Genomic DNA, 14,048 nt, shown 5'->3' with positions numbered 1-14,048 from the left:
CCCGTGTGCCACAACTACTGAAGCCCACATGCCACAACTACTGAAGCCCGCACGCCTCCACTGCTGAAGCCCACATGCCCAGAGCCTGTGCTCCGCAACAAGGGAAACCACCGCAGTGAGAAGCCTGTGCACTGCACCGAAGAGTAGCCCCCGCTCGCCACAACTAGAGAAAGCCTGCGTGCAGCAACGAAAACCCAACGCAGCCATAAATAAATAAATAAATAGATAGCTAAAATTTTTAAAAAAGAGTGATCTTATATCAAATCAACATGTTGTAGACCTTAAATTTACATAGTGTTATAGGTCAAGTATATGTCAATAAACCTAAAAAAAATTAAAAATACATAGATACTTAAAAGCAATCTCACGTCTTTTCCCTCTTGGAGGCAAAGCCATAGGAGGTGGGCAGGGCAGGTCTCACCTCCATGTTGTAGATTAGAAAGTGGAGGTTGAGGGAGGCCAGCACTTGTGCCCAGGCCTCCCAGTCCTGAGCCTTTGGAGTCTTAGTTGGGGGCCACAGTGGTGTTTTGACTGGGCCCTGGCAGGCACAGAGACTAAATTGAATGAGTATTCGTTCGTATTATCATATAATCTTTTCTCACTGACGTGTTGTCATTATTATACACAGTGATTGTTATGAACATCATTGCTCGGCATTTGCCATAGTGGGGAGGTGACTTCAAAGACGACAGTGTACTTGGCCTTGTATTAAGTGAGCTCGAACACTTGTGCTTCTGGGGTTGTGTCTGCTTTTCATGGGTTTTCGTACACTGTGCTGGGTACGTGCGTTCTCCATTCATCCTCCCAGCAGCGTCATGCTGTCACGTGGCTCCTCATTTGACGAAAGAGGGAAAGGACGCTACAGAGGCTGTGAACTCAGCCACCACACTTACCTTCCAGCTTCTGTTAGTTTTATTTTATTTTTCTTTTCTAACAGCTTTATTGAGATAGAATTCATCTATGAAACCATTCATTCATTGAAAGTGGACAGTTCTGTAGCTTTTGCTGTATTACATTTTTAGCTTCCTTTTGCAGGTCTTGTTTCTCAGGCGCTATGAACTGAGAGACCAGGTAGCAAGTGTGCTGGGCTTGTGTGTAAAACTGGAGAAGGTTGATTCTGAGTAAAAGCTCAGAGCTCTCCCAGGAGGCGGGTGTCCAAGCTTCATTGTGGAGACTCTGGTAGCTCTTTGGCTGTCCTGAGATCCTGTTTGCTTCCTTTGGGTTTTCAAGCCCCTGTGTTAGATTCTAGAGTTGAGAGTGTTGGGAAAATGACCTGCAGGTGTGAGGTACCAGGGGTGGTTTTCTTTACCTCTCACCTTTTGCTAAAGCTGCTTCTGGGTGATGACAAATCCAGTGCAAGCTACAGGACTGAAATAAAATATCTGAAGCTTTCTGTTTCCTTTAAGTGATATAACTATTTTTAGGTAAGCATTTAATGTTTTTAGATGTGGTGCGAATTAAGAAAAGACTAGTAAAGCAACTGGATATTCTCATTGGCTCTGAATAGTCATCATCGTTAAATGTGTGTTTCTGGGCACACGTGGAAATGGCAGGTGAACAAGCATCCCGTTTCAGCAAAATGAGATTCACTTCATCATGATTGTTAGTGCTCTCTTTTTTTTATAGTTTTAATTGTTTTGACATTTGGTTCTTTCTCGATAGCTTAAAATTTCTGAACCAACCGTAGGTGCTGTCATGGATTCATCCAGAAAACAAGACGGTCATCATGCGTTGTAGTCAGCCTCTTGTTGGTATGAGTGGTAAACGAAATAAAGATGATGAGAAATATCTCGACGTCATCAGGGAGACGAATAGACAAATTAACAAACTCACAATCTATGATGCTAGACCCAATGTAAATGCAGTGGCCAACAAGGTAAGTATATTTAATGACATGGTAGAAACTTGCCTTACGTACAGTGTGCAGTGTTTTACACGAAGGTTGTTGCCATGGCGTATCAACATGTGGGTCTAAATTAAACTTCGCTTAGAGAGGAAAACGAGTTCACTGAAGGTAGAAAGTAGTTTTAATCACAAAACATATCTTAAAAGTTGAATACATTAAAGCCAAATGAAAATAAGCTTTAGGTAAAGTAGAAGTCTAGAGCTGTAGTGAACTTGGGAAAGAGAATCTCTTTGGAGCCCTTTAGGCTGTTGACAGTCATTCTCAGTGTGTACACTAGTGAGGCATCTGTGAGGATTGTGGGAAGCTGTAATTGTTAAAATCCTAAATTTGTAGCTTTATCTAAGCATTCTCTTCACCATACTCAGAAACGTGTGTTCTCATTTATATGAGACAATCCAAGAAATGAGTAGATCCGTGTATGTGAGTTTTACAGTCATACACATAATGGTAATATTTTCAAAGAACTCTGTCTCAAGGGTCGTCTTGGCCTTCTTAAGTAGAGTATGCAGACTGCCCCTAAAGTTGAATGACAAGGCAGTGTCGCCTGCAGGACTCCTCAGCAGATGCTCAAGGTGGAAGGCTGTTTGCCCCTGCACTACAGGGCCCAAGATTCAGAAATACCTTTGACATTCAGTTTAACCTTTTTGTTCTGTTTCTTTTTCCCCTTTCCCTCTCCCATTGCCAGCTGTCACTTATAAGTATTCACAGTGGGCCTGCCCCATTCCACCTTTCAGATGTATGGCTTCTTGTCAGATGTAGGCTTAAATTTCATCATCTTGAATATTTTGCTTATCCCAAGGTCATTTATCTGGCATCTTCAATTATTCAGAGCACAAGACCAGAACCTGAAAGCAAAACAAGTCCTCAAGCAGCTCAGATAGACTCAGTAGCTTCCTAAATGGACCCTGTGATGTCTGTCTACACAGGCGTGTGTGTGGGGCTCCACTCATAATCATTTGCACACAAACTGTGCACCTTACACACTTACTTTTGGACCCGGTATTTGTTACTGCAGTTGGTTTTGTTTTACATGACGAAAATGATATTGAAATTATTTGTAAAGCAATCAGGTAGTGAAATCGATACATAGGTTAGGAAATGTAACACAACATTTAGGAAATTAAGTCTAGATATGAATATCTTGTTGTATTATCCTTACCTTTATATTTCTGTTCCTGCTATCCTTCAGGTATAATTCAGAGTTGAATACATGTATAAAATGAAGTATTTCCATATATACATTTAGCCTGAAACAGATATCATATAACATTAAAATGGGATATTTAGAAAGAATATTTTAAAATATATAAAATGAATAACTTTATTGTATTAACTCTAAAGCTCATTGTTGTAGCAGTAGAATTCTTGAATGCCTTTTTCACACTCAGGAAATATGCCTGTGTTTCTAGTCCATTTAGGAATGAAGGGAAGGAAAAAATTAAGCAAAAAAACCTAGGCTTGAAAGATCTGTGCATCATTCTCTAAAAAAACACACTCAGGTTCCCCTCCTCCCTCGACTGTGTCTTCCTAGTCATCTGTATCCATAGCAACAGGCTGTGTACGTGGTTGTACTAGGTAACATGGGTGGTTCTTTTTTGTTGAAGAGAACTCAAAAGAAAACTTCAAAACTAATCAGAGATGTGGAATTTGAACTTTTGGGAACTCAGTCTATGCGTGACTAATTGATTTTTACCCTTCTGAATTCTCCTCTTTGGACCTAATTGTTCTGCCCTTGTGGCTATTTAGAAATTTACAACCCTGTATGTAACAAGCAACATTGCACCATTTAAAATTAAACAAAAAAACGAACGAAGGAAACCTAGAGGCAGATAAGATCCAGCAGCCTGTGATGAATTAAAGCAGGACTGTGTTAATGTCTGTTTTTGGCAGAAACTTTGGCAATGAATTATTACTTTTTCCTCCTATCATCTTCAGTGATCTATGAAAGAAACTCCAGAGTTAGGAATGTCTTTGAAAATCACTAACTGTTTACAAACCACATGTACAGAGAAACAGGTCACATGTCCGTGGGAGGGTAACGTGTGTCCTCGTGTGAGAGGCTTGCAGATCCAGTTCACAACAGTGACTGCCAGGGGGATAGGTGCACCTCCGTTGTGACCTCTGATGGCAACTGCAAGGTGTTATTCCCTGAGGTAGGGGTAACCAAGGAGAGGGGAATATGACCCATTTGTGTATGGATTCATTAGCTGATAACTATTTAAAAACAAAGTGAACGTTTATTGTCTACTTACTACTGATGCCGTTTGTAGCAAGCTTTAAAAACACATTTCTGTCTAAATAAAATAAAATTTCTTACCTAGAGTCTCTGGAGATCAAGGCCTCTGGCTTGTACGTAGGTCTCCAGGTTTGAAGTTCAAGTGGTAGCCTTACTTCTACTGCAGGAAACCTTCTCTGTGACTAACCCCGGAAAAAAACCATAGGATGTATTGGCCCTTCTGTCCCGAGCTACAGGTTTATATTCCTTCAATTGTAAATGAAAAGAGAAGAGGTATTCCGTGGCAATGGCAGGCATGTCGCTTGTCTGTCCTTTACCTGCGGGCACTGCCAAGATAGTACAACTTGGCTTTGACTGTTTACTTACCTTTACTGGTGAGTTTACATATTCATATGTTTTTATGATGTTAATTAGCATCCTTCCATTTCAGCTTGCTTTCTTCGAAGGTCCCTGAATAATTTAACTTTTTCTTAAAAGGCCAGAGGCCACATGTTCCATGGCATTTTAAAGCATTAAGCAGAATGCAGCCAGGTTCCTAATCAAAGCCGGAGCGTTTCTTTTTGTCTTCGTGGAAAACGGGCATCTTCACGACCCTGTGAAACGGAAGTGACGCCCAGCCTAGCGGGTGGATGCTGGTAGGCGCCGCGGCAGGTGGTAGCCATCTCGTCCCCGCTTGAAACCTTTTGTCCCTCCAGGGCCCACCACGTGCAGCACTGTCCTGGTGTTTGCATAGCACACAGACAGTCATGGGGCACTAGAAAAGGTTCAGGCTGTGAAGTCAGATGACTTAAATTCTGCTGCTTACCTCTGACTTCGGGGGTAGTTAAATAGCATCTCTTCTCATTTTCAAAATGGAGTTAGTAATACCTGTCTTGCAGCATTGCTGTAAGAGTTAGATAAAATTATGTAAAGCAAGAATCACAGTATCTGGGATGTCAGAGGGGCTCATTAAATGGTGGCTGGTGTTAGCTCTTATAGAGCCTGGCTCCTTTTAATCTTATGAGACCTAGGTAGTATTATCCCCTGTTCTACAGGAGACAGCGTTGAGGCGCAGAGAGGTTAAGTGCCTTGCCCCAGATCACACAGCAAAGAGGGGCTGAAACTGAGCTATCGACCTGGGTCTATCTGTCTCCAAAGCCTGTCGTTTTCCTCTAGCCCGTCCAGTCCCATGGGAGCCTGTCCCTGAAGAGTACTGTTAAAATCCGATGGAAGACAACGACCATTCAGAACCTGCTCTTGCCTTTCCAGATCCAGAAGAAGAGCTAGTGACTAATGTTGTTGAGGCCTAGCGTCAGATAGGAAGTCAGGTCACATCAATTATTGTATCTAAGTTGCAAGTTTTTAGGTTGAGATTTGGAGGACCAATAACCTTTGAAATATTTGTGTAAGTTACTGAAGAAATAGAAAACCCAACTTACTGTTTTGTGTATCTTATTGTTTCTTAGGCGACAGGAGGAGGATATGAAAGTGATGATGCATATCATAACGCCGAACTTTTCTTCTTAGACATTCATAACATTCATGTCATGCGGGAATCTTTGAAAAAAGTCAAAGACATTGTTTATCCTAATGTGGAAGAATCTCACTGGTTGTCCAGTTTAGAATCTACTCACTGGTTGGAACATATCAAGGCAAGTATATTTTTTTGAAAAAAGGTACACATATATAAAAAAGAAAGTAATGGTTTAGTGGCTCAGGAAATTTTTTTGATTCCTTAAATTAAAAAAAAAAAACTGAACAGTGAGAGAGAAAATATTTGTTGTATGTAGCTCTACATTTGACAATTTTGTGTTTCTTTACAATTTGCTTACCTAAATTAAAGATTTCACAATATTATCTCCAGAATATTTTTTAGAGTTTGTAGAGATGTCACTTTCCAACTCGTCAATAGCAAGTAGTTGAGCCTTTCACCCAGGTTTATTTAGGAGTAGATAATTTATTATTGAACCATTACTGGGTATGACCCTCAAGAACCTAGAGCAATTGTGTTTATTGAAACTTACCTCAAATTGACTTTGTTTAAAGAATGAGTTTTGTGTTTTTATTATATTCAATCCTTCATCTTGATAGAGGCATCAAAAACCTCCATTCTTTTAAAAGTACTTGAAGTTGGGACTTCCCTGGTGGCGCAGTGGTTAAGAATCTGCCTGCCAATGCAGGGGACAGAGGTTCGATCCCTGGCCCGGGAAGATCCCACATGCCGTGGAGCAACTAAGCCCATGTGCCACAACTACTGAGCCTGCGTTCTAGAGCCCATGAGTCACAACTACTGAGCCCTTGTGCCACAACTACCGAAGCCTGCACGCCTAGAGCCCACGCTCCGCAACAAGAGAAGCCACTGCAATGAGAAGCCCATGCACCACAACGAAGAGTAGCCCCCGCTCGCTGCAACTAGAGAAAGCCCGTGCGCAGCAACAAAGACCCAACGCAGCCTAAAATAAATAATAATTTTTTTAAAAAGTACTTGAAGTTATGTGAGGGAACTAACAATTTTAGAAGCCACCATTTAGTTCTATAAACAAACAAAAAGCCAACCTTAAATAGGTGGATTCTGAAGATAGAATGTTTTCTAGTCAAAATTTATTTTCCAACTTGATAGGAGTTATAATTTTAGTCAGTCTCTCGAACTTTCGTTTTTTTTTTCATAGTTTATCATCCTCAAAAATGAATTGCAAAAAATCTAATTGTGACAACTAAATGTAATATGGTATCGTGGGTAGGATTCTGGACTAGAATAAGAGAACATTAGGTAAAAACTAAGGAAATCTGAATAAAGCATGGCCTTCATTAAAATTAAGTTTATTAATAATTTAATAATATATCTATATTGGTTCATAGTTGTGACAGATGTACCATACTATTCTAAGATGTCAGTAATAGGGGAAATTGGGTCGAGTATATGGGAACCTTCTGTAGTACCTTTATAACTTTTCTGTAGATTTTGAGAATGGCTCTTCAAGGGCTTTTGTAGACAAAGCAAAAAGATACAGTTTAGGTGGGTTTAAATTTTTTTTATTATTATTAATTTATTTTTTGGCTGCTTTGGGGCTTTGTTGCTGCGCGCAGGCTTTCTCTACTTGTGGTGAGCGGGGGCTGCTCTTTGTTGCGGTGCGCGGGCTTCTCATTGCGGTCACTTCTCTTGTTGCGGAGCACGGGGTGTAGAGCTCACAGGCTTCACTAATTGCAGCGTGTGGGCTCAGTAGTTGTGGCTCACGGGCTTAGTTGCTCCGCGGCATGTGGGATCTTCCTGGACCAGGGCTCGAGCCCGTGTCCCCTGCATTGGCAGATGGATTCTTAACCACTGCATAGGTGTGTTTAATTTTTTAAAGGAAATAACTACACAGGTCTGAAAAGGTGAATATACTGGTTGGGGGTACCATTCACTCCTCACTTGAGCAAGAAAAGAACCACAGTTACGTGATTGGCTCAAGGTGAGACATGTTAAAAATGGAATGAGGTTTCAAACCCAGACCTTTGGTCATGGAGCCTAACCAGTACAGGCTACAACATGGATGAACCTCGAAAACATTATGCTGAGTGAAAGAAGCCAGGCATAAAAGACCAGCTAGTGTAGAATTCCATTTCTGTGAAATTTCTAGTAAAGGCAAAACTGTAGAGACAGAAAGCAAATCATTGGTTGTCTGGGGCTGAGGGTGGGAACAGAGATTGGCACCCGGAACTATCTTGGGTAATAGAACTGCTCTGCCACTGGATGGTGGTGATGGTCGCAAAACTGTATAAATTTATTAAACCATATCGAAGTGTACACTTACAGGTAAATTCTACTGTTTGTAAAGTGTACTTCTGTAAATACTTAAATCATCAAAAAATGACATCAGAGCAGTAGCTCTTTGTACGCGTACATTTAGTCACTGCTAGGTCTCAGATTTCTACTGGAGGCTGTCGGTTTATCTTTAGGTAAGGATTCTGCAATTTATGAGCCACATAAGAGTTCATATCTTGTCGATTTAAAGGCCAGAAGGTGATTTCCATTGTATCATGCCTTTAAGGTCTAGACTGGACCTCTTGGGCCAGTGATTTTTCTAATGTGATCACTGTTATTGGTTGCATTGTGTCCTCCCAAAGTTTATATGTTGACGTCCTGACCCCCAGTACCTTAGGGTGTGACCTTATTTGCAAATAGGGTCACTGCAGATGTGATTGGTTAAGATGAGGTCTGACTGGAGTAGGGTGGGCCCTTCATTCGATAAGGCTGGTGTCCTTATGAAAAGATTGGAGTTATGCTGCCAGAAGGCAAGGAACTACCAGAAGCTTTGAGATGGGCCTGGATCAGGTCCTTCCCTAGAGCCTTCGGAGGGAGCATGACCCTGCCCACACCTTGATCTTGGACTTCCAGCCTCCAGAACTGGGAGATAATACATTTCTGTCATTTAAGCCACCCAGTCTGTGTGACTTTGTTACGACAGCCCTAGTGAACTAGTACAATCACATATGTGAAAGAAAGCTTGAAATGCAGTTTGGCTTTCGTGTATTTGTCTTGTTTTTTAATACCTACTTGCGTTCGAAGGCAGTTTCTTTAGAGGAAAAGCAACAGACCCTGCAGCTTCTGGCCTTCCGTTTTCAGAACTCTTTCTTAACTAGGGCTAAAAGCTACAAGTTCAAATTCAAGCAGCCCCTTCCAGCTAGCTACTGACTCGCATGTTTTTCTTTGGCAGCTCGTTTTGACGGGAGCCATCCAGGTCGCAGACAGGGTTTCTTCAGGGAAGAGCTCGGTGGTGGTGCACTGCAGCGACGGATGGGACAGGACTGCCCAGCTGACGTCCCTGGCCATGCTGATGTTGGACAGTTATTACCGGAGCATCGAGGGCTTTGAAATATTGGTCCAAAAAGAATGGATCAGTTTTGGACACAAATTCGCATCTGTAAGTAAACAATAAAGCTAGTTTTTTAAATGTCTGATCACCACCATCTGGGATTAAAAAAACTATTTGTGAAACCAGTGATTTCCTTTTAAAAAGAAAACCTGAGGAGTGTAATGAAAAACACTGCAGGTTTGAAAATGTGTGACGCCTTGGGTTTAGCCAGTCTTTTCAGGAGACATGTTTGTCCATCTGCACTATTAATAGTTTCGCTTGAAAGTAATACAAAAAGTGTTTAAATTGAAATTGTGCAAAAGAAGGAAGATACTCCTTTCTCAACTAATATTATAACTGTTAGAGCCAAATATTTTGTAGAAATGCTAGACTTTTTGTTGAGGCTTTTACTATTCTCTGATAGACATTTTGAAAACCAAAAGAACCTATTAAAATTCATATTTCCTATTTTCCTAAAGAGCCTATTAAAATTAAATTTCCTATTAAAAGGGTGTCTTGTTTCCAGGCACCCTTCGAATAAGCATTCTGAACAAGTCCCCCACACGGTTCTCATGAAGAGAACCCATAGGCAGCTTCAGAAACACTGCTGTGCAGCCTTGTAGCCCTCATCTAAATTTCACAAGTAGTGTGAAAAGCATCGCCAGGTAGAAAGAGTCATTGTTTAGTAAATGCATAAATGGTGAGGTTTCTGTCTTGTTTTTGAGAAAGAACCTTTTTTTTCAAAAGAACTTTTAATTATAATAATCACACCCTTTTGGACATGGTTTCAAGACTCGAAACTTTGGGATTGGTCCCTTAGCAACTGGCAACTTAACTCTACCTGCAGCTGCCCACGACTTGTACAAAATTCCAATCGGATAAAATAGTTGTCACGTTCACATAGCATCACGATGCTTTCTCCGTCTGTATTGATATATTATAGAAGTTTATATACTTAATTTCCATTATTTTGAAACCATACGTTATTTTCTGTATTGCCATGGGAAAAAAAAATACTATTCCCTCTCTGGGAAGCTTGGCGTTTAGAATGCAGACTGCTGAGTTGTGATTGTCACACTTTGTGAGTTATATGCTTCCTCAGTTTTGTACCCAGAGATTAAAACAAATCATCACTTCCTTTCAGAGAATAGGTCATGGCGATAAAAACCACGCCGACGCTGACCGATCTCCTATTTTTCTCCAGTTTGTTGATTGTGTATGGCAGATGTCCAAACAGGTAAGAGATATTAGGATGAAAATACATCTGACCTAATGTTGAAATATTTTGATGTAATATCTGGGATTTGCCTCAGAGTAACACAGGGTAGGGACAGAGATGCAACAAGTTTGGCCATGTGCAGATAACTGTTGATGCCGGGCGATGGGTACACGGGGTTCACTTTTTTTATTCTCACTACTATTTATATTGACTGGGATTTTTCATAATGAAGTTTTAAAATTTTACTATTTAACTGTACTCTCTCTGCTGGTGGAGGAGCCGCATAATTGACAATAGCAAGTCGTCTTTTCCAGTTCATCCTACACTGGCATTTGTGTATAGGCGAGTCTGCTACCTTAGAATGTCGTAAATAATTAAACCCTCCTGTGTGTCCTGTACGCTCAGGAGAGCCCAGAAAATGGGCTTCTTTCCCCTTTTTCCCTCTTTATTCCTTTACTTGATGCTCAGTTAAGCTCTTCAGCCCTGTGCAAAGCACCGACAGGTGAGCCGTAGCACGCCGCAGACCACAGCCTCAGCTGTCCTCCTGGAACATTTATGCACCTCTTTTCGGCTCTCTGTGAGATCAGCCCCAAGTTTTCATGCATTGTTTGCTTGTTTGTTTTTGTCTAGTTCCCTACAGCCTTTGAATTCAATGAACGGTTTCTGATTATAATTTTGGATCATCTGTATAGTTGCCGCTTTGGTACTTTCTTATACAACTGTGAATCCGCTCGAGAGAAACAGGTGAGTGTTTAACATCTTTAACATCTTTTTAGCTAAAGACTCACCAAAATGTGTTTAGTCTGCTGTGAAATAACAAAGAATTTGATAGCTTGGTTTGTGGTTAATGCAAAGTTTCTCATTCTGTACCCCAAGCTTGGGCGTGTTCACTTCAACCAGGGGTTTTTGAGTGTATGGTGTTTATTTCAGGGGTAAGACATTGACTTTGCCTTCAGGGAGTAGGAATGACTTTTTTGTTGAGGTACAGGTGATTTACAACATTGTATAAGTTTCAGGTGTACAACACAGTGATTCAGTAGTTTCATAGATTATACTCCATTTAAAGTTATTACAAAATAACAGCTATATTTCCCTGTGCTACATATCCTTATAGCTTATTTATTTTACACCTAGTAGTTTGTACGTCTTAATCCCCCACCCCTATCTTGCCCCTCCCACCTTCCCTCTCCCCGCTAGTAACCACTGGTTCGTTCTCTATATTGGTGAGTCTGTTTCTGTTTTGTTACATTTGCTCACTTTTGCTTTATAGATTCCTCATATAATTGGACACATACAGTATTTGTCATTCTCTGTCTGACTTATTTCACTTAGTATAATACCCTCCAGGTCCATCCGTGTTGCTGCAAGTGGCATTATTTCATTCTTTAATGGCTGAGTAATATTCCATTGTATATACATAGCACATCTTCTTTTTTTTTAATTTATTTTTATTTTATTTATTTTATTTTTGGCTGCATTGGGTCTTCGTTGCTGCACGCGGGCTTTTCTCTAGTTGTGGCGAGCGGGGGCTACTCTTCATTGCAGTGCACGGGCTTCTCATTGCCGTGGCTTCTCTTGTTGCGGAGCACAGGCTCTAGGTGCGCGGGCTTTAGTAGTTGTGGCACGCGGACTCAGTAGTTGTGGCTCACCGGCTCTAGAGCGCAGGCTCAGTAGTTGTGGCGCGCGGGCTTAGTTGCTCCGCGGCATGTGGGATCTTACCGGGCCAGGGATCGAGCCCGTGTCCCCTGCATTGGCAGGCGGATTCTTAACCACTGTGCCACCAGGGAAGCCCCTAGCACATCTTCTTTATCCAGTCATCTGTTGATGGACAGTTAGGTTGCTTCCATATCTTGGCTATTGGAGTAGGAATGGCTGTTAAAGGCATGCAAGGTCACCCTCCCAAAATGCCATAAAAATGTCAATAAGGGAAATTTTTTTTTAAAAGGCATAAACCCACAAGAACAGGGGGAAATAAGGAAGGAGACACAGCAACAAACTTGGAAGCTGGAAACTTAGTAGATAAGTGGGAAATAACTTTACTTGAGAAAAGTGACTCGCAAACCAGCAGTGGGGAAGCCAAGAACCAGGCCACTTTGCATCGCAGCAACCCCATATGACTCAGGGGTTCTGGGGCAAGGGTGTACCAGCGTATGGGGCAAAGAGGGAAGGGTAAGATAACCTGAAGGGAAAAAACAAAAAAGATAACCTGAGGGTCTGTTTCGAATGAGCAGGTAGCTTCCCCAGATCACCTCCACTTGTCTCTGGAGTTAAGGACAGAGGTTTCTTCTCGAGAGAGGGTGAGAGTAGGTATCCGGGCTGGGGACCTGAGTGTCCTCAGGGGATGAGGTGAATGGGAAGAGCTGGTCTGTGAGAGACCCAGCCCATGCTGCCTGCTCACTCCCAGCATTCTGGTGGCAGGTCCTTATCTTTCAGGTGAGAGCCTGTTGGCAAGGATGGGGAGAAAATGGAACCCTTGGATGTTGCTAGTGGCATGTACCCAAGAGGAATGAAAACAGGGGTTGAAACAAAAACTTAGACACAGATGTTCATGGCAGCCCTACTCAGAATAGCTAAAAGACGTCAACAACCCCGCTGTCCATCAGCTGATGAATAGATGAACTAAATGTGGTCTAGCCATTCAATGGAATATTATTCAGCCATCAAAAGGAATGACGCTCTGACCCATGCCACAAATGGATGAACCTTGAAAACATGCTAAGTGAAAGGAGGCAGACACAAAAAAGGCACATATTGTATGATTTCATTTATATGAAACTTCCAGAAAAAGAAGTCCATAGAGACAGAAAGCAGATTTGTGGTTGACGGGCTGGAGGGAGGGGAGAATGGGGAGTGACTTCTTAATGTGTACAGGGTTTCCTTTGGGGATGATGAAAATGTCTTAGAACTTCATAGAGGTGGCGGTTGGACAACATTGGGAAAGTACTAAAAGCCAGTGAATTGTAGACTTTAAAATGGTGAATTTTATGGTACGTGAACTACACTTCAGTTTGGGGAAAAAAAAAAAAAAGAAGAAGGAATCATCTCTAGAGAAACTGACTAGCCCAAGAAGAAGGACCTAAAGATTACCAACAGCTAGGGTTCCCCATGGTGAAGCTCAAGTTGACAAGCCTCATGACTTCAGAGCTTACATAATAGCAACAAGCAGGAGGGAAATAAAACAGCTTGGAGAAAATAGTTACCATGTAGGGTGGGGAGAAACCTAGACAGGAAGCTATCAGTTAATATCCCAAGAAAGATAAGAAAATATTGGTACCATGAAATAATAACAGGATATTATTTAGAAAGAACATTTAGAGATAAGAAAACTTGAAATTAAAAACATGCTATAAGGGACTTCCCTGGTGGTGCAGTGGTTAAGAATCCACCTGCCAATGCAGGGAACACGGGTTTGAGCCCTGGACGGGGAGGATCCCACATGCCGCGGAGCAACTAAGCCCGTGCACCACAACTACTGAAGCCCTTGTGCCTAGAGCCCGTGCTCCGCAACAAGAGAAGCCACCGCAATGAGAAGCTGCTGCACCGCAACAAAGAGTAGCCCCCACTCACCACAACTAGAGAAAGCCTACACGCAGCAACAAAGACCCAACGCAACCAAAAAGAAATTAATTAATTTTAAAAAATGTGCTATCAATAGAAATTTAAAATTCAGCAGAAGAGTTGTAAGATGAGGTTGAAAGTCTCCCAAAAAGTAGGGCGTAGAGACAGGTAGGAAATGGAGATAAGAAAACTAGGAGATCAGCTCTGGAGTCCAATATCCAAATCATAGGAGTTCTAGAAAGAGAAAATAGGGAAAGAAGAGCAGGAAATCACCGGAATAATGTGAGAATATTTCCCAGAATTGAGGTGTGTGAG

The 14,048-nt window shown here is 41.6% G+C and overlaps 1 protein-coding gene across 2 annotated transcripts in view; it reads left to right on the top strand.

Annotated features, from left to right (window-relative positions):
- The window catches only part of MTM1 (myotubularin 1), a 98,327-nt gene that overhangs the window by 72,886 nt on the left and 11,393 nt on the right, over positions 1-14,048 (top strand). For both annotated transcript variants that reach the window (XM_022561097.2, XM_022561095.2), the window contains exons 9-13: positions 1,688-1,876; positions 5,588-5,773; positions 8,819-9,025; positions 10,101-10,193; positions 10,806-10,919. In XM_022561097.2, the coding sequence (XP_022416805.1) occupies positions 1,688-1,876; positions 5,588-5,773; positions 8,819-9,025; positions 10,101-10,193; positions 10,806-10,919 (789 nt within the window). The remainder of the gene's footprint in view (positions 1-1,687; positions 1,877-5,587; positions 5,774-8,818; positions 9,026-10,100; positions 10,194-10,805; positions 10,920-14,048) is intronic.

This window comes from Delphinapterus leucas, chromosome X, assembly GCF_059928025.1.
Source record: "Delphinapterus leucas isolate spDelLeu-1000000601 "Yukka" chromosome X, BTC_Dleu_Yukka2, whole genome shotgun sequence".
Classification (NCBI taxonomy): domain Eukaryota; kingdom Metazoa; phylum Chordata; class Mammalia; order Artiodactyla; family Monodontidae; genus Delphinapterus; species Delphinapterus leucas.
Note: the sequence above shows the minus strand (reverse complement) of the source record. Positions and strands in the feature narration are given on the sequence as shown.